Below are 20958 nucleotides of genomic sequence, written 5' to 3'. Positions count from 1 at the left end.
ATGGTTACTCCCGCGCTTTTGGTTGCTTTTGTCAAGTTTTAGTTTTTCTCGCGTCATTTTTCAGCGTCTCAAGCCAGGGAGACCTTGCGCACGTTGTTTCTCGCTGCGGCGCGTTCGCCGAATGCTACAGTGTTGTGCATTTAACTGTTCTCACCGGTCTGAAGATGGCTATGCAGCTTTCTTGATACCGCAAGGAAAGCGGGATCGCTTGCAGATGAAGCAATGGATATCGGGCGAAAAAACTTCGTGCCGACAAGGCGGTGGTGGAGCAGCGTTGTGTACGAGGTAAGGCGCCTTTCTCATTTTTTCCGCTGTAGAGCATCATTTCTGATGTTTCATTTTGCTCGTGTTTCTCCTTATCCTTTCTGTTTAATTAAACACGGCTGACGCTCTATGTTGAATATTTTTCCCGTTATTACTTGCCTCGCATTTGGGCTACTGGTCAGCACTGCAGATTCTGCTTTCTAGTGTGGAAGCCATGTGCGTATAGACGCACGTGCTTAATCGCACTAGTTGTAATTGGCAGCCTAAGACTGCTACTTAATACGCACTTGCATTTATAGGATTATGATGGAAAAGGTGTACGCAGAAAGGTACGTGTGCCCAAAATGTGTCAGCATATCTCATCCGAATTCGACCGAAATCGGTGTCTAACCTAATTTGAGTGCGGCCAACTCAGCAGTGACCCCCAAATTTAGGTGGGCCACCCCTGAAATTTGCCCCATCGGACCTCCGCAATTCGGCTCCTACATTTTACCGAAATTGGCCTCATATACGTAATTTGAACATGTAAATAAGGCAAGCGGCTGAAAGATCCTCTAATGAGAGTTCCAAATGTGCTGTAAAAACAGTGGCATGCGCGTCGCTGTTTCAAACATTAAATGTGGTGTTGACGTCTCATTACTTACAAAGCAAATTACCTTTATATGACCCTTTTAAAACATATCGTTCATATAAGCAGCAAGTCATAGTGTGGGATAGATTGTAAAATTTCTAACGTGAGGATTTAGCTTTTCATTTCGAAATAAGTTTTGTTTACAACAGAAATTTGACTTTTTTTATTTTAACGCTCGCTTTCAATTTCCTATAACATAAAACCGAAGACGCTCAATAGGTATGCGCTTTAAAAAAAAAAGCACGAAGCTTCGGAGCGTCCATACACGTTGAGAGAGAGAGAATGAACTTTAAGAAAAGGGCGTTTCGTACGTTGAACTTACTTTTAACTCAGAGCTTCGGCTCAAAAGAATGTGATAGCCCTTGCACTATACAGCATCGGCTTCATTACATCAATCTCCACTTGGAAATCGTAAGCAGCCCATGCTTGAGACCATTTTGGCCAACTTTGCGCCATACTAAAGCTGAGTTATTTACGCATGGCGTGATATTTCTTTTGTACGCTTGTGTTTGTTTTGATCTGCCACTTTTAAAGTTTTTGTAAGTCCATCACTTCTGCACTGCGCATCTCACTGCAGTGCACTTACGTTCACATCACAGAACTAAACGCGTCTTTCACTGCACTTACAACTAATTTATTGTACGCCGCGATAAACGTTAGCAACACACGTTAGATTGTTGCACTGATAAGCTTAAGCACATCAACATATGGCTGTAACGGCGCTTATTCGATTACGCACCGCAAAACATCCCATGGCCTTTGACAGGCAGTTTTCGTACACTGAAACCAGTGCCTCCTGGAGAACAGTGCCTGCAGGAGGAGGAGGAAACTTTATTGAGGAGAATTGGGAAAGTTCTTTCTTCGTGGGAGTTCGCTTCTCCTCAAGCCGTCCCAGGGGTGGTCATCGCTCGATGGCGCTCGACGGCCTCCTTGGCCCAAGCCGTGATGGCGTGTTGCCGGTTTGGATCAGAGCTAAGCAATGCGGCCTCCCACTGTTCCGAATTGGTAATCTGCAGGCCCTCCGGCGGATGCATGCTTTCACATTTAAACATGATGTGTTCGAGATCTGCCCTCTGGTCACCGCAAAGTGAACATGAGGGGCTGCATTCGCCTGGATACCATTGTGCTAGCTTATACGGATTAAAGCACATATTTGTTTGAAGTTTTCTAAGTAGTGTTTGTTGTGATTTGCTGAGTGTATAGTGGGGCTCCGGGTATTTCAGTCTGTTGTTTTTATACCAATTCGTAATTCCTCTGCACGTAGGGTCTCTCTCGCGAGCCGATCTTAGTTCGGGGTAACGCACCTCCCGGCTGTTACGTTTCGCCACCGACAAGTGTGTCAGCTGACGCGGCCACTGCATAGCAACAGGCAGAACAGCGAGCGGATAGGCCATTTCTTCCTCCCGCGGGCAAGTCTCGACGTGATCCTGCCACGCGCCAAATGTGTGTGCGTGCGTGTGTGTGCAAACGCCGGCCAAGCCCGGAGCTCGAGAGAGTGCGTCGCCCTCGCCCGTTTGCAGGAGGTGGAGGAGATGTGGTCGCGCCACCTGCGATTGAGTCATCGCCGTGTCTGAACATGCAATGCTCTCTCCATTTCCTGTGAGGGCTTTCCCTGTGAACTGGCATGCCTATAAAAAGCAGCGGCCGACTCCGCTGAGACAGAGACTACTTTGACGCGCTGTGGAGACGACGCTAGACACCAGCTGTGTGAACGTGTCTGTATTCTCTCCGGGTCAGCTTCTCTGCCCGTTTCTTCATGATGTTGTAGTAAAGGTTGTTTCGTTAGAAGACGCCTCGTCTTTGCTGGGACCGTTGATGCCGTCCGCCGTCCACGGAGCCGCCAGGCCAACGCTACCGAGGGGCCTCGAGCCGCGTGTAACAACTGGCGTCAGCGGTGGGCTGGGCACGCGAGCCGCACGTAATAACTGGTGGCAGCGGTACGATACCACTCATGCGCACGCGACCCATACACGGCCTACGATGAATCCTCGGGCATACTGGTGCGCCGCCTCGTTTCCAGGATGGCCCGCGTGTGCGGGGACCCACAAAATTTTGATCGAACGTGCGTTTTTAGAGTAATCAAAAAATTTCAAAATTTTGGCTGCTGGTTGATGAATTCTACCTTTTGCGAAATTTCTAATGGCTGTTTTTGAGTCGCTAAAAATGTATTTGGAGTCCGTCGTGACAATCGCCAGAGCTACAGCCGCCTCTTCTGCCTCCTCTGGCGTTCGTACTTCGTTTATCGTCGCTGAATTTTGTAAACGATACTTGTGATCGACTAGTGCCAGGGCATAGGCTCTCTCATTCCCGTATTCTGCTGCGTCCACATATGTCGTATTTGGTAGACTGGAATAGTATTTCTCTAATGATTGGGCTCTTGCTACCCGACGCTGCAGGTGAAACTCCGGGTGCATGTTCTTAGGTAGTGGAGGGACTACCAGTATTTTGTGTGTTGGACGGGGAACCGACGTTACCGGTGAGTGTCTGCCCTTTTGTTGCGGTCAACCGCTCGTACTGCGCCGTGAGGTGTGCTTCGATCATTTCTTCTAGTGTGTTATGTATCCCCAGTTGCATGAGTTTCTCGGTAGCCGTGCAAATGGGAAGACCGAGCACAAAGACAAAATGATGGCGTGACGTAGCCTAACAGGTGCCGGAAATAGGAGAGTGCCCCTCAGGGGTTATAGGAAGAGAGGGGGCAGATTGGAATACAAGTTTCACGTGACATACCGTCCGATCCGCACATAGACTCTAAAGCACAAAGACAAAATGATGGCGTGACGTAGCCTAACTGGTGCCGGAAATAGGAGAGTGCCCCTCAGGGGTGACAGGAAGAGAGGGGGCAGATTGGAATACAAGTTTCACGTGACATACCGTCCGATCCGCACATAGACTCTAAAGCACAAAGACAAAATGATGGCGTGACGTAGCCTAACTGGTGCCGGAAATAGGAGAGTGCCCCTCAGGGGTTATAGGAAGAGAGGGGGCAGATTGGAATACAAGTTTCACGTGACATACCGTCCGATCCGCACATAGACTCTAAGGCACAAAGACAAAATGATGGCGTGACGTAGCCTAACTGGTGCCGGAAATAGGAGAGTGCCCCTCAGGGGTTATAGGAAGAGAGGGGGCAGATTGGAATACAAGTTTCACGTGACATACCGTCCGATCCGCACATGGACTCTAAAGCACAAAGACAAAATGATGGCGTGACGTAGCCTAACTGGTGCCGGAAATAGGAGAGTGCCCCTCAGGGGTGACAGGAAAAGAGGGGGCAGATTGGAATACAAGTTTCACGTGACATACCGTCCGATCCGCACATAGACTCTAAAGCACAAATACAAAATGATGGCGTGACGTAGCCTAACTGGTGCCGGAAATAGGAGAGTGCCCCTCAGGGGTTATAGGAAGAGAGGGGGCAGATTGGAATACAAGTTTCACGTGACATACCGTCCGATCCGCACATAGACTCTAAGGCACAAAGACAAAATGATGGCGTGACGTAGCCTAACTGGTGCCGGAAATAGGAGAGTGCCCCTCAGGGGTGACAGGAAAAGAGGGGGCAGATTGGAATACAAGTTTCACGTGACATACCGTCCGATCCGCACATAGACTCTAAAGCACAAAGACAAAATGATGGCGTGACGTAGCCTAACTGGTGCCGGAAATAGGAGAGTGCCCCTCAGGGGTGACAGGAAAAGAGGGGGCAGATTGGAATACAAGTTTCACGTGACATACCGTCCGATCCGCACATAGACTCTAAAGCACAAAGACAAAATGATGGCGTGACGTAGACTAACTGGTGCCGGAAATAGGAGAGTGCCCCTCAGGGGTGACAGGAAAAGAGGGGGCAGATTGGAATACAAGTTTCACGTGACATACCGTCCGATCCGCACATAGACTCTAAAGCACAAAGACAAAATGATGGCGTGACGTAGCCTAACTGGTGCCGGAATTAGGAGAGTGCCCCTCAGGGGTGACAGGAAAAGAGGGGGCAGATTGGAATACAAGTTTCACGTGACATACCGTCCGATCCGCACGTAGACTCTAAGGCACAAAGACAAAATGATGGCGTGACGTAGCCTAACTGGTGCCGGAAATAGGAGAGTGCCCCTCAGGGGTGACAGGAAAAGAGGGGGCAGATTGGAATACAAGTTTCACGTGACATACCGTCCGATCCGCACATAGACTCTAAAGCACAAAGACAAAATGATAGCGTGACGTAGCCTAACTGGTGCCGGAAATAGGAGAGTGCCCCTCAGGGGTGACAGGAAAAGAGAGGGCAGATTGGAATACAAGTTTCACGTGACATACCGTCCGATCCGCACATAGACTCTAAAGCACAAAGACAAAATGATGGCGTGACGTAGCCTAACTGGTACCGGAAATAGGAGAGTGCCCCTCAGGGGTTATAGGAAGAGAGGGGGCAGATTGGAATACAAGTTTCACGTGACATACCGTCCGATCCGCACATAGACTCTAAAGCACAAAGACAAAATGATGGCGTGACGTAGCCTAACTGGTGCCGGAAATAGGAGAGTGCCCCTCAGGGGTGACAGGAAAAGAGGGGGCAGATTGGAATACAAGTTTCACGTGACATACCGTCCGATCCGCACATAGACTCTAAAGCACAAAGACAAAATCATGGCGTGACGTAGCCTAACTGGTGCCGGAAATAGGAGAGTGCCCCTCAGGGGTGACAGGAAAAGAGGGGGCAGATTGGAATACAAGTTTCACGTGACATACCGTCCGATCCGCACATAGACTCTAAGGCACAAAGACAAAATGATGGCGTGACGTAGCCTAACTGGTGCCGGAAATAGGAGAGTGCCCCTCAGGGGTGACAGGAAAAGAGGGGGCAGATTGGAATACAAGTTTCACGTGACATACCGTCCGATCCGCACATAGACTCTAAGGCACAAAGACAAAATGATGGCGTGACGTAGCCTAACTGGTGCCGGAAATAGAGTGCCCCTCAGGGGTTATAGGAAGAGAGGGGGCAGATTGGAATACAAGTTTCACGTGACATACCGTCCGATCCGCACATAGACTCTAAAGCACAAAGACAAAATGATGGCGTGACGTAGCATAACTGGTGCCGGAAATAGGAGAGTGCCCCTCAGGGGTGACAGGAAAAGAGGGGGCAGATTGGAATACAAGTTTCACGTGACATACCGTCCGATCCGCACATAGACTCTAAAGCACAAAGACAAAATGATGGCGTGACGTAGCCTAACTGGTGCCGGAAATAGGAGAGTGCCCCTCAGGGGTGACAGGAAAAGAGGGGGCAGATTGGAATACAAGTTTCACGTGACATACCGTCCGATCCGCACATAGACTCTAAGGCACAAAGACAAAATGATGGCGTGACGTAGCCTAACTGGTGCCGGAAATAGGAGAGTGCCCCTCAGGGGTGACAGGAAAAGAGGGGGCAGATTGGAATACAAGTTTCACGTGACATACCGTCCGATCCGCACATAGACTCTAAGGCACAAAGACAAAATGATGGCGTGACGTAGCCTAACTGGTGCCGGAAATAGGAGAGTGCCCCTCAGGGGTGACAGGAAGAGAGGGGGCAGATTGGAATACAAGTTTCACGTGACATACCGTCCGATCCGCACATACTCTAAAGCACAAAGACAAAATGATGGCGTGACGTAGCCTAACTGGTGCCGGAAATAGGAGAGTGCCCCTCAGGGGTGACAGGAAAAGAGGGGGCAGATTGGAATACAAGTTTCACGTGACATACCGTCCGATCCGCACATAGACTTTAAGGCACAAAGACAAAATGATGGCGTGACGTAGCCTAACTGGTGCCGGAAATAGGAGAGTGCCCCTCAGGGGTTATAGGATGAGAGGGGGCAGATTGGAATACAAGTTTCACGTGACATACCGTCCGATCCGCACATAGATTCTAAAGCACAAAGACAAAATGATGGCGTGACGTAGCCTAACTGGTGCCGGAAATAGGAGAGTGCCCCTCAGGGGTTATAGGAAGAGAGGGGGCAGATTGGAATACAAGTTTCACGTGACATACCGTCCGATCCGCACATAGACTAAAGCACAAAGACAAAATGATGGCGTGACGTAGCCTAACTGGTGCCGGAAATAGAGTGCCCCTCAGGGGTGACAGGAAAAGAGGGGGCAGATTGGAATACAAGTTTCACGTGACATACCGTCCGATCCGCACATAGACTCTAAGGCACAAAGACAAAATGATGGCGTGACGTAGCCTAACTGGTGCCGGAAATAGGAGAGTGCCCCTCAGGGGTTATAGGAAGAGAGGGGGCAGATTGGAATACAAGTTTCACGTGACATACCGTCCGATCCGCACATAGACTCTAAAGCACAAAGACAAAATGATGGCGTGACGTAGCCTAACTGGTGCCGGAAATAGGAGAGTGCCCCTCAGGGGTGACAGGAAGAGAGGGGGCAGATTGGAATACAAGTTTCACGTGACATACCGTCCGATCCGCACATAGACTCTAAAGCACAAAGACAAAATGATGGCGTGACGTAGCCTAACTGGTGCCGGAAATAGGAGAGTGCCCCTCAGGGGTTATAGGAAGAGAGGGGGCAGATTGGAATACAAGTTTCACGTGACATACCGTCCGATCCGCACATAGACTCTAAGGCACAAAGACAAAATGATGGCGTGACGTAGCCTAACTGGTGCCGGAAATAGGAGAGTGCCCCTCAGGGGTTATAGGAAGAGAGGGGGCAGATTGGAATACAAGTTTCACGTGACATACCGTCCGATCCGCACATGGACTCTAAAGCACAAAGACAAAATGATGGCGTGACGTAGCCTAACTGGTGCCGGAAATAGGAGAGTGCCCCTCAGGGGTGACAGGAAAAGAGGGGGCAGATTGGAATACAAGTTTCACGTGACATACCGTCCGATCCGCACATAGACTCTAAAGCACAAAGACAAAATGATGGCGTGACGTAGCCTAACTGGTGCCGGAAATAGGAGAGTGCCCCTCAGGGGTTATAGGAAGAGAGGGGGCAGATTGGAATACAAGTTTCACGTGACATACCGTCCGATCCGCACATAGACTCTAAGGCACAAAGACAAAATGATGGCGTGACGTAGCCTAACTGGTGCCGGAAATAGGAGTGCCCCTCAGGGGTGACAGGAAAAGAGGGGGCAGATTGGAATACAAGTTTCACGTGACATACCGTCCGATCCGCACATAGACTCTAAAGCACAAAGACAAAATGATGGCGTGACGTAGCCTAACTGGTGCCGGAAATAGGAGAGTGCCCCTCAGGGGTTATAGGAAGAGAGGGGGCAGATTGGAATACAAGTTTCATGTGACATACCGTCCGATCCGCACATAGACTCTAAGGCACAAAGACAAAATGATGGCGTGACGTAGCCTAACTGGTGCCGGAAATAGGAGAGTGCCCCTCAGGGGTTATAGGAAGAGAGGGGGCAGATTGGAATACAAGTTTCACGTGACATACCGTCCGATCCGCACATAGACTCTAAAGCACAAAGACAAAATGATGGCGTGACGTAGCCTAACTGGTGCCGGAAATAGGAGAGTGCCCCTCAGGGGTGATAGGAAGAGAGGGGGCAGATTGGAATACAAGTTTCACGTGACATACCGTCCGATCCGCACATAGACTCTAAAGCAAAAGACAAAATGATGGCGTGACGTAGCCTAACTGGTGCCGGAAATAGGAGAGTGCCCCTCAGGGTTTATAGGAAGAGAGGGGGCAGATTGGAATACAAGTTTCACGTGACATACCGTCCGATCCGCACATAGACTCTAAAGCACAAAGACAAAATGATGGCGTGACGTAGCCTAACTGGTGCCGGAAATAGGAGAGTGCCCCTCAGGGGTGACAGGAAAAGAGGGGGCAGATTGGAATACAAGTTTCACGTGACATACCGTCCGATCCGCACATAGACTCTAAGGCACAAAGACAAAATGATGGCGTGACGTAGCCTAACTGGTGCCGGAAATAGGAGAGTGCCCCTCAGGGTTTATAGGAAGAGAGGGGGCAGATTGGAATACAAGTTTCACGTGACATACCGTCCGATCCGCACATAGACTCTAAGGCACAAAGACAAAATGATGGCGTGACGTAGCCTAACTGGTGCCGGAAATAGGAGAGTGCCCCTCAGGGGTTATAGGAAGAGAGGGGGCAGATTGGAATACAAGTTTCACGTGACATACCGTCCGATCCGCACATAGACTCTAAAGCACAAAGACAAAATGATGGCGTGACGTAGCCTAACTGGTGCCGGAAATAGGAGAGTGCCCCTCAGGGGTGACAGGAAAAGAGGGGGCAGATTGGAATACAAGTTTCACGTGACATACCGTCCGATCCGCACATAGACTCTAAAGCACAAAGACAAAATGATGGCGTGACGTAGCCTAACTGGTGCCGGAAATAGGAGAGTGCCCCTCAGGGGTGACAGGAAAAGAGGGGGCAGATTGGAATACAAGTTTCACGTGACATACCGTCCGATCCGCACATAGACTCTAAGGCACAAAGACAAAATGATGGCGTGACGTAGCCTAACTGGTGCCGGAAATAGGAGAGTGCCCCTCAGGGGTTATAGGAAGAGAGGGGGCAGATTGGAATACAAGTTTCACGTGACATACCGTCCGATCCGCACATAGACTCTAAAGCACAAAGACAAAATGATGGCGTGACGTAGCCTAACTGGTGCCGGAAATAGGAGAGTGCCCCTCAGGGGTGATAGGAAGAGAGGGGGCAGATTGGAATACAAGTTTCACGTGACATACCGTCCGATCCGCACATAGACTCTAAAGCAAAAGACAAAATGATGGCGTGACGTAGCCTAACTGGTGCCGGAAATAGGAGAGTGCCCCTCAGGGGTGATAGGAAGAGAGTGGGCAGATAGGAATACAAGTTTTTCGAAACATTCTCAAGGAAGATGCACTCGGACGGGTTCCGCTTCGAGGCCTATTTATTCACACTAGTTGCTTATATAAAAGTAAGGGAGGGGAGATACAAGGGAAACAAGAAAACACTCTGTGAAGGAAAAAAAAACACCTGCAAAAAAAAAATAAAAAGAGGAAAAAAGGGAGCGCACCTTTTAAGAGAGAAAGGAAAAGCGGAGCCACCCATGAACCTGGTCTTGCCGGGGACCTCGTTGCTCCTAGTTTTTCTGATCCTGTCCCAGTCCCAGTTTTTCACTACTTCCTTTGAGGGGCACTGTTAGTCGCCATGTAGCCTCGATTTTTTTAAACCAGCTCAGTCCTAACTTTTCAGTGAATTTGAAGGAACGCATCAAAATTTAATTAGTATGAAAGACCCTTGAAACAGTTTTTTTTTTCAATCGAAGGTATTCAACGATTTCAGTGGCTTGTGCGAATTCTGGATAGGCCAAATTGGTGGAGTACGACTGGAGCAATGTAGAAAACTCTTTTTCAGCTTTACGAAAATGTCTTCCCGGTAGATCTACTTGACTCATCCCGACAACAGGCGAGTATAGTTTCAATGGGTCGTATTCATAAGCCTCCATTTTCCATTTCAGCACCATTTGATCATATGGCAGGTTCATAGTTACTTAATTAGAAGAAATTGTTGAGTAAAATACGTCTGCCGCAGTTGAGAGTTTGTGAATATATATATATATATATATATATATATATATATATATATATATATATATATATATATTCTATTTTGAACTCCATGTTTTACGAACTTTTGAAAGTGTTCGCTGAAACATAAGGAATATTCCGGCATTTGTACGGTAATTGCAGTGGCATGTAATACTTCCAACAAAGTCCGATGAATTCCACTCGTCAATCGTGGCGATAGTGCTTTTAAGCGCAGCATCATCACATAACGGCCGAACAATCGTGTGCTCGCTCTCTATAGTGATAGGAAAAAAACTGATTTCTTCGAGATAAATAGCAGCATCAGTGACACAGATTAAAGGTTTAATACAAAAATAGTCTGTTTAACATACAATTCCCTAATGCAGAGTATGTGTAATGTTACTAAAATAGTTTTTTTTTCGGATTTAAATTTATTAACGTTAACCGGCCGCCAAACCTATTACGCAGAGTTGATAGGGGAATAAAATCATTCAGGGCATCCGTCTGCTTTATCATGTAATCGTATTTACCCCTACCCGTTGAGTGCATCTCTTTTAGCAACTTTATTGGGCGCTTGTCCATATCGCATTATCTGGAAGACAGACGTGTTTAAAGCACACGTAACCTGACATATATATGCGTTTATACTGTTAGGTACGTGCGGTAGATTTAAATTTTCACTACCCGATGACTTTTCACTCGAGCTATTATAACTATTATTTTCATTCAAACGAGTTGGTTCATATTTAAATGTGCGTATACTTGCGTAAGACGGCACAAACACATGTTGGCGCCCTCTACAGTCATCTCGGTCACATTATTGCGGTGCATTCTTTTGCGAACAAACGCTACGCGCATCTTAGCGAAAATTATAACAGCTTTACACGTATGTAAAACACTTAGCATACGTGTAGGAAGCTAAGTGACCATCGCATCTTTGCGGACTGCGAGAGAAAATTGTAACACGGAATCGTGCTCCGCAATCTTATGGCCGCTCCTGTACGTAAAGTCTTGGTCATAAGTCCTAAGGCCAAAATATTTTCGTCTAGGCCGCGAAATGGAGCAGTCATGTTATCATTAAAGGTCAAATGGCATTTAAAATGCTGCGAAATTATTCCTTGTCCCAGCGAGAAACTGCCTCATAGAATTTCGCGGTCCTTTAGTCTTTAATGGCGCCATAACGGCTTCATTTTGTGGCTGGCTGAGACAAAAATCCTTTGGTGTCAGGATTTTGGCCAAGGCTGTATGTGTCGTATGCTTTTCTCATAGGTCCGTCTCTTCTCCGCGCAGGTACGCACTTTCAAGGTCGAGTCCATGGCCCTTCCGCGGCAAATTATTGCAAGTGAAGTTGGAATGACAGTGCGTTTTTTTTTTTTTTTCATTTGGTGCTTCTACAAGCAAAAGAATGACGTGTACATGAATGAGCACGATTTCACTAAACACTTCGTGAAATCATGATTCAGCGGGAAGACCAATGACCCAAATAAATCTGCAGCTTACCGGAGGCTGAAGTAGTAGTATTGTAATAAACTTGCGAGCCTAAGGATTCGAACGAATGCCCATTTCGGGCTTCTCATAAAATAAAAGCATTTCGAATTATTCAGGATGCCTACCTTATGCCTTTCCGGTATAGTGTCTCAAGCCAACCAAATGCGTTACCTTTCAAGTTAATTACTTTACCCACTCAGTCCACTGCAATGCTGTAAATGCTTTCGGTACATATTTATGCCGCTGTTGGAGGCTCCGTGTCAGTGACGTATATTCCCTCTGTATAACTAACGCCCTCTTTACTCATTTTCCCTTGCCTCCATTTGCGCGTTGTTGGCAAAACTATATACTTCGTGCAGCGTACTTCGCTTTAGCCTGTCCCGGTCTATACGCAGTTCTGACTGTCAGCCAAAAAGGCAAGTTCCGCCTATTCTATATGCTTTGCCTGATCGCCTGAACATCCCCAGAATTACGATAGTGCCGACAGGCAATCCGTCGGGGCGAAATTCCGGGCTTCAATTTCGGTCCCGTTGGGCTCCACGTCGGAACTGCGAAGCCTGGCATGCCCTAACATTCCTTTGCGGTACCTAGATTCCCCGTAAGCATGCTCCAGGGTTCACAGCAGATTTTAATAGCAATCGGTTGTCTTGCCAAAATTGTCTTGTGCATAGCGAAAAACCGATGCACTTTGAACTGTCGCGAGTTGGCCCTCGACGTCAAGTAGTACTGGTAGTACCGCATAAAGCAGCGGAGAGTCTGTCCAAAGGCCTACAGAATTTGCGTCTCGTCATGCACCTGTGCCCAAGTTTTCTAATTGCCACAGCGATGAGTGGTACAAATGAATCTCTTTGGTCGTTTTTTGTGCCGGCCCTATTCTTATTACGTTATCAAAATCGCAACGTTTGCGCTAACCGCATATCACGAATCATTATATCTACATACCATTACACTTGTGGCACGAGCACTCTTAGCTGAGCATGAAGGTTCAGCTGTAGTTAGTCAAAAACACGACTTAGAACAAGAAGCAATTCTAGAAACAGCTTTTTTGATAATGCAGTCAATGGCAGTTGGTGGTAGATAGTGACAAGCTCTCTATTTTCTGGAGTTTTTCTCACCTTTAGGACAAATGGAATTCCGCTCATGGTTATATCTGAAATTGCTAGTGGTGACCTTGCATAAAAAAAAAAAAAAAAAGAAACACAAAACAATCACAGGCTTTTCACAAAATTTTCACGTTTCCATTGACAAGGTGAAAAGTAGGTGAGAATCGTAAATCTCCCATTTATGTCGTTAAGAAGTACTCACTCATCATTTGAGCTGCAGTAATTTCCGTAGGTATAGCACTCAACCACAGCATCGCTATTCGACCCATAGCAACGAGTGGAGATAAGGGGGAAAAAAAGCAAAGCGTTCCATGCCGCTGGAGGTTAGTCGCTGTGTAGTCGTCGCTTGTCCTGCAGGGCATATTAAGAAAATCGATTCATTCATAGACAACCAAGTTGAGCGCATTTCCTCCCTAGTTGACTGAGATACATTTCAACTGCGTCTGATTTCACTTCCTTTCTCACTGAACAAAGCGTAACGGTATACGATAGGAAAACAAGCCGCCTGAAACGACATGTTAAAGCTCTGTACCGCGAACACTGAAGCATAAAAGGATTTACATCACTAATACCGCAGTAAAAAGCAACGTTTCCTCCATTTGTTGGGTTTCATTACTTAGATCGCGGCTCAAGGAACCGCGCCGAGCGACAGATTTTGCTGTCACTGAGAAATTAGTCTAAGGCTTATTATTTCGAAACTACAGTGCATAAAGTCCACCAGCAAGAAAATTACAAACAGCACGCAGTACGTGTAACAGGCGCCTGTAATCACCGTAGACGAGATGGCACGCGTTCAAGAGAAAGCGGAAAAATGACAACTCCGACCATGTCGGCATACTAGGTCGCACTTGAAGCACATCAAAGTCGCTCTGATCCACAGTTGCTTTGAATAGCAGTATGAAATGCGACCTAGTGTGAAAAAATAAACACGAGCAATTGAAACAGTTGACCTTCTGAAACGTAAGTAGGGCTACACCACGAGGGCTTCACTTCCAACCGTTGCGTCCCCGCCCGCCCTGAACCGGTTTGCATATATAGAAATGGCGGTTCCCTCGGACACACGGGGCTTCCTAGGGCTATCCAAGCGTCTGCGATGGTTAAGGTACAACTAAGAAACGACCATTTCGAAGAGCTGCGTTCGCCCAAATCTTCTCACAGTCACCACCGCAAACGATAAGCGCCGAATATTTGTGTTATTCTAAAATGTCCCTAAGCGACTTGTGAACGGGTCTGGAATCTACCGATCAGGGACAGGGATCTTCGTGCGTAATCCCTTCCGCGTGAAGACGACGTCTTTCTGAACAAAAGTATTAGCTTTGCATTCACAAACTTCACTAAGTAAGGTCATTTCGTCATTGTTGTGACCACTTTAACTACCATTTTCTTGTGACATATGATACACGTTGCTAGGTTGGCAAGAAAAGCTGAACTGCGCAATGCCCCCTATACCGCCATATTGGATGACCGTCTGGGGAACATCCGTTTCCCTAACTTTGTTCGTCCGCCGCTTTGTTCACGTGTAGAGCTCGTCTCGGTTGGAATGGTGCACATTTTGTCGCTAAAAGGATACAATCTCGTTTACACTGCAAAAGGCGCAGTGCTCAAACAGCTGTAGCCGCCAGTCCGGTACAACTTAACAGCGAAACAGGTTGTGCCGACGCATGATCGGGTGTGTCCGAGTAACCACATAATTTTTGGCCCTCTTATTTGAAATGTGCTTCTTCGGCGATGGTGTGGTCGTGTTCTAAAGTTTATGGTGCGCTGGTGCTACTTGTTGCTTAATTGTATTTGAAGTGTGCGTAACCTCATTACGTATTCTCTATACCGTCCTAAACGTCCACTTGGAACAAATGAGAGCTCAGAGTGGACGTTGTCGGTTCGAGAATCTCGTTGCGACTGCAAGACTGCCGTAGCTGGTCGTTACTGCGGGCGCGCTTCTATCAGCATGGCTAATATATATGCAGCTTGGCCTTATTTGTTATGTTTGCTTTGTTTTAAACTGTGCTCGAACATGTAAAATATCTTCTCGTTCTTTCTTTTTAGTGAAATCCCTCTTTGTTTTCGGTTGCCTGATTTGCATCGCTATTATCGGCGCAGACATATAGCTAAGGTAGGTGAGAAAGGTGGCTCACTTGGAGCGATACTTAGTGCGCATCTCCCTATCAGTATTGGTTTCCATCCATCATACGATAAAAACGACACTGACTTTTGTTCTTGCAATGTCGTCGCCGTTATAAGGGAGTCTTCGAAGAAGGAGAGTGCAGCTCATATTTTGGCTAGGTACGATTAGTAAGGCACACCCTGTTACCAACAATTTCGTGTTATTGCGGATCATCATAGGCGCATTGCACTTCCTAAGGCTAACTATGCTGGGATAAAAAGCGGCAGTGTAGCTATTTTGTAATCCTGCGATTTTTCAAGAGCCTCTTTGCAGTGTCGTCCTACTTGCCACGGCGCTGATGAATTGTTTCCTGCAGTGGTCTGTAAAGATTATCTTTGCAGTTGGTGACTGCATTTGCGTGGTGGCAAAACAAACGAAAAATTCGGTATTTATATATCCATTGTGTTGTCGACCTTATGTGTGCAGAGGAGAAAAATATGTCGCGAAAAGCACTGGTTAGTGTCTTTAGACTTTTTTTTTTTTTTCCACGCTGAGTTGTAATTCATGTGGCTATTGGCAGTGCAGCAGAATTCTGTGTCCCAATGTGCATATATAGTCGTACTTGAAGATAGTCCTTTAACGTGCCACATTTCATCGTACGTCCACAAGCTTGCGCTCTTTGCCATTTGTGTGAACTCGAGCATTGCCCTGCTAGCTCTGGCTTACCGAAACCACGTGTGCGCACGCAATGCTATGATCTCAAATATACCAACAGTGTAACTGCGCGACAGTTAGCGCAGTGGAGGTTGTCATAGCTGGCCCCGCACTAAAACCCATGCATGTGTGTTTCTGTTTCGTTTAATTATGCCAGTTTGTGCCGAAAATATCGTGATATGAACCGCTAGTAGAGATGAACGGTATAGTCCGCGAAGTACACATCAGTGCATGGTTTCTAAGATGTGTTGCGCGCGTCGCGCATGTGCGGCTGCGTTGGAAAAATGCAGCGTAGCATTCCTTAAATGTGTAATCGGGTTGCAGTGCTGTAACAGCGTGAAGGAAAAAACCAATCTGTGTACGGTGAAGTGCAATGTATTTGAGTACTCCGGGAACGGTGCATGTTGAGGATGATGCACATTTAAGTCATGTTTATGGACTTTATAGAATTTTTTTGGAAGTAACTCAACAGTGATTGTAAAATGGCCTACAACGGTTTTAAGGATTCTGTTGTCAAATGTTTCATATTTCGCATGCGTTGACGCAGTATTGTGCATCTTCATTGTGAAGACTTTTTCGTTTGCGGTGAAATTTCGCACGAAACTTGCGCTTCGTGGCGATTTTTGTCTGGTAGCAAGTTTGACTATGGTGCTTATCTGTTTTGGCCACACGTGATGCGAACGCATTATCGTTTGTACCGAGATCGAACATCGAAAAGTTACCAGCTCCAAGTTGCCTCTTAAAGCAGCGGTGAAGCCATCTGTTGTTCGCAAAGAAAAGCACCAGGATGAAAAAATGGCGTCGAGGCTTTCACTGCCCCGCTGCGGTGGTGCAGTCGGCTAGTGGTAAGACGCCCGACCACTGTGCCTGAGTACCCGGGTTCGATCCCGACCGCCGGCGGCAGCGTTTCGATGGAGGCGAAACGAAGTGGCGCCCATGTGTTTTGCGATGTCAGTGCTCGTTAAAGATCCCCAGGTGATCGAAATTACTCCGGGGCCTTCCACTACCGGCACCCCTTTCTCTCTGCTTTCACTCCCACCTTCCTTAATGCTTCCTTCCATTACGGCGCGGTTTAGATGTCCACAGAACAAGTGTGACAACTGCGCCTTTCCCGTGAACCAATTATTATTATTATTATTATTATTATTATTATTATTATTATTATTATTCATGCGTAAATTTTTATTCACAACTCGCAAGGATGACCTGAGGCGTAGATGGGAAGTGGGTGGGTTAGGTAAGGGTGATGTCACCAGACTCCGAAATGAAATATAGAAGGGTGCAAGCTGGCGCTTGGCGCCGGCACTGGGACGATCATATTATGGTGGCTTAAGCATAGCATTAATTGTGAGTTCCCTGCAGACGACAGATGACGCATCACCGCCCTTTGGCGGCGACCCGTTTGCAGTCTTTGGTTCCTTGATCTCGAACTGACGATTACGTGTTTGCATGATGCGCGGCCAAACTACAGTGCCTAGAGTATATTCTAGGCACTATAGCCAAACTACAGTTGTCAAACTTTCTGCAAGACAAAGTTACCGCAATGAGAAAGTTCCATGCTCAGTATCAATGCAAACGATTCAGGTTTAGTCTCAAGGATAAAAATTTTACAATACTGTGCTAAAATATAACTTGATGCAGTATATAAATTTTGGTTTTAAAAGACTTGAAAGTTGGCCGCAAAACTCGGCCATCTAATTGAAGCGCACCCCGCACCCTAATGGCGGCGCTGGCATCGAGGCACCATACCCACGGACGGTAGCTGAAATTCGGTCTAGCCACAGTGGAGTTTGTTGTAGTTTTTTTATTTCTTTTGTGATAACCATTTACTTTTGCTTAAATGGCCGCCGTTCGTGCTGAGAACGGTCTAGGGAGTTATGGAAACACTTCCCTTCTAAGAATTGAGTGTGATGATAATTGCACTCACAAATGAGCCAGATATGTTCTGCAATGACACGACAAGTCGTAAAAGCCATCACCGGTCATGTAAGTCGAGCGCAGTTTACCCCTTCGCAGGCATTCTAGCGACGGAATGCTGTATTTCCATCTCCAGTGTGCTAGGGAAAAACTCGCTTTACTGGCACTTTGTAGGGAATCGCTAGCGAATTCAGCTGGAGCTGGACGCATGTTTTATATTGTCGTGCGTTCCGGTACACGTGCTTTCTGCATCGTGCGATGCGGTTATGTTCTGTTCGGGGAGCCTGGGTCAGATGCTAGCTTACTCGGTTCGTAGCGTTGCACTAAATATGGCGACTGTGCGTTCCAAGTGTTTTATTCGTGCTCCAAGCGTTTAAACGATGTAATTCCGAGCTCGATGCAAAACAATGGCCCCTTCGAATTTGCGCAATTCCCATTTGCTGATGTGTACATTTCTCCGTGAATTAAACGAATTTGTGTTTTCACATATTTTGCATTTTGTTCCTCCTACGTTCGTTGAACTGATCAGAAGCACCCAATATATTCCAGAGCAAATGGAGGAGCAAGTGACCGCACTCGTGCCGCTGCACAGCAACCAAGTTACCGAGATCACTGCCGAAACGAGGTCCGCCAAGCGCAAAGCGGGGGAGACCTCGAACGCCTCCGGAGGCATCTGCAAGTGGTACAAACAGAAGTTTCGCGACTCGTGGCTGCAGGACGAGCGCTTCAAAAACTGGTTGGTTAACGTGCCGGAAGACCCTTACCGCGCAAAGTGCAAGTTGTGCAACGCCGAACTTAGAGCTGGGAAGAGCGAACTGGAGAAGCACGCACGCACCAAACACCATCGAGACACAGTTAAAGCAGTCGAGGACGTGAAGGCCTTGCTGGGGTTCGCAAATCAAGTTGAGGCCCAGTCACGGCCTGAAATGGTGACTGATATGCAGTCCAATGATCAGGTGTGTCCACAGAGCCATGGTGCTTTGCTTCACTGTTAGCTTACTGTGGTGTAGGCAGACTAACGCACTGTTCCAGTCTAACAATTCATTTCAGGTGCAGGATGACGAGCTATCACGTCCGGTCCCGGCGGCTTCAGTCGGGATGCAGAGGAGGAGGACCTCTCCGTTGCCCAGTGAGCCCTGTTCGTTTCGTTTTGTGGTGGACCATGCAGCTTTATGTGGCATGAAGCCAAGGCTACGGTCCTACGGTGGCGGGGCTTTCCTAAAAGTGTTACTACACCTTACTGCGACTGAACTGAACTGACACCTATTAGTTCATGCGTAATTTGCCCCAGTTGCAGTTTCGGTTTGAATTATGCCTTTATGCAGAATTTCTAGTTTTTGGCCGCCAACTACACACAAATGTGTTCATTTACGCCAGTGATGGCCTATGGGAATGTAAATTCCTGATTAATCTGTAGTCCATACATCGTACATTGTCAAAACAAGTTCATTTCAAAAGTGTACAAAAACCGGCGGGGAGTCGTAGCTGGCTACGTACGCTTGTGATTTCCGATGGGCAGCACAATCGGCATGCCTACGGTGTATTGTAATGTTGTTTATATGTGCTATACGAACGCTTCATCAATATTGTAGGCTAATTTTGATTTAGTAATAACGACCACAATTTCTTAGCAATGTCAATCAGCTCCTGATTGACAGTTCCAGCGGTCAGAATCGACTAATAGGAGCTGGGCTAGCCGATCGGTTTGTGACAAATTTGTGACAGTTTTTTTGTGTGTGATCGGAGTGTAATTTGGCCTCTGAGCACAGTCAGCGAAATTCGGGAGGGAGCATATTCTGCTGCTGCGCAGCTATCTGGTGCGTGTTGGTTCTTTAGCCACGAAGTTACGCACGTCATGGGTTGGTGCTCCCTGCTTAACCGCTAAATACTTGCAGCACAAGTTTCATGCAGAAATGTCATTTGGTTGTAGAAGTCAGGCGTTCGCATAGTCTGTAGCGGCGGCAGAACAAAACAAACGAGTATTACAGCTATGGCACTAGTGGCACCATCTTGCTTTGTTTGCAGCGACACTGAAATAGTGATTCGGCAAAGGAAGGTAGGCGGGTGGAGTTGACTGCGCAAGGTTTGAAGCACAACCTTATGATATGAGCTTTAACAATAATAATCAGCAAACTTAATTTTGCGAAATTTTACTAAATTTGAAAAGTATCGCAATAAATCTTTTCAAGCTCGAATGCAACGAGGTGGCTCTACCAGTGTCATTATTTATGACAGCGGCTTGTTTCGCTTCGCCATTGCTGCAACCGAATCGAACATCCGACTTTTCATTGAATCCGGCAAGTATTACAAAAATAATGGATATAAAATAAAAATACTGCTGACCAAATGCCATTTCTGCATTCTACGGCACGTGTATAGCTGCGCAACGCGATGTAGTTGCCTGTAATTGTGCGTAACAAAAACATTTTTTTTTTTTTTTTTGTCAAGTGTTGTGCTTCGATTCGACAATTTGTGCGATTCAGACCCTCATTCTTAAATATTGTTAGTTATTTGGCTCATTGTCATGTTTTAAAGTGCAGTTACATGTAGGAGCAAAAGTCCTGTGTATCGTCAGCCCAGAAGTGTGGTTGAAAAATATTTTGAGCCTTATTGAATTTGTGTTGCGTGCGTGCGGCAGGTGCAGTTGCAGTTGCAATTGACCACTGATGCATTTTGATTTCAGCAGTGCAGTCAGTGCCTACCACCCAGTGTCAAGTACCACCAATGGGCTTATTGCCTCGGGTACAGTGTCACGCACCAGACTTCAAAGGTATTGCTGTGGTGGACAGCCAGATCCGCGAGGTCCAACTCAGTGACTACGAGGGGAAATTCCTTCTGTTGTTCTTCTACCCTCAGGACTTGTGAGTACATTATGTTGCTCTTATGGCAAACAGTTAAATCACACGGGCCCTTTGTAGTAACCATTTCTTGCACATTACAGCTCTTTAAACTCAGTCACAACTGAGCCCTGCTGCATTGAGAGAAAACAGGGTTGGCATTCTTGTGTGAAAAAATCCACTGGGGGATGAAAGGAATGAGAAAAAAAAATTGATTGAAGCAAGGTTTGATAGATTGCAGTGCACTACCCTTGCACCAAACCAGGTAAACTGTGCCATTCTGATAATGGAGATGTTGCACCAGAGTGTTTCAACA

The 20958-nt window shown here is 46.9% G+C and overlaps 1 protein-coding gene across 14 annotated transcripts in view; it reads left to right on the top strand.

Annotated features, from left to right (window-relative positions):
* Positions 1 to 20958, top strand: part of LOC146206480 (uncharacterized) — a 72944-nt gene that overhangs the window by 26983 nt on the left and 25003 nt on the right. For 3 of the 14 annotated variants that reach the window (XM_084591183.1, XM_084591176.1, XM_084591184.1), the window contains exons 2-4: positions 18355 to 18761; positions 18838 to 18943; positions 20492 to 20666. In XM_084591183.1, the coding sequence (XP_084447309.1) occupies positions 18355 to 18761; positions 18838 to 18943; positions 20492 to 20666 (688 nt within the window). Of the gene's footprint in view, positions 1 to 147; positions 286 to 11772; positions 11842 to 12304; positions 12387 to 14587; positions 14743 to 17681; positions 17875 to 17985; positions 18114 to 18354; positions 18762 to 18837; positions 18944 to 20488; positions 20667 to 20958 lie in introns of those variants that run through there. The other 11 variants (XM_084591189.1, XM_084591188.1, XM_084591187.1 and 8 more) reach the window with 11 other exon arrangements.

Source organism: Amblyomma maculatum, chromosome 1 (genome assembly GCF_055883805.1).
Source record: "Amblyomma maculatum isolate TAMU_Amacu chromosome 1, ASM5588380v1, whole genome shotgun sequence".
Classification (NCBI taxonomy): domain Eukaryota; kingdom Metazoa; phylum Arthropoda; class Arachnida; order Ixodida; family Ixodidae; genus Amblyomma; species Amblyomma maculatum.
This window is presented reverse-complemented; position numbering and strand designations above follow the sequence as displayed.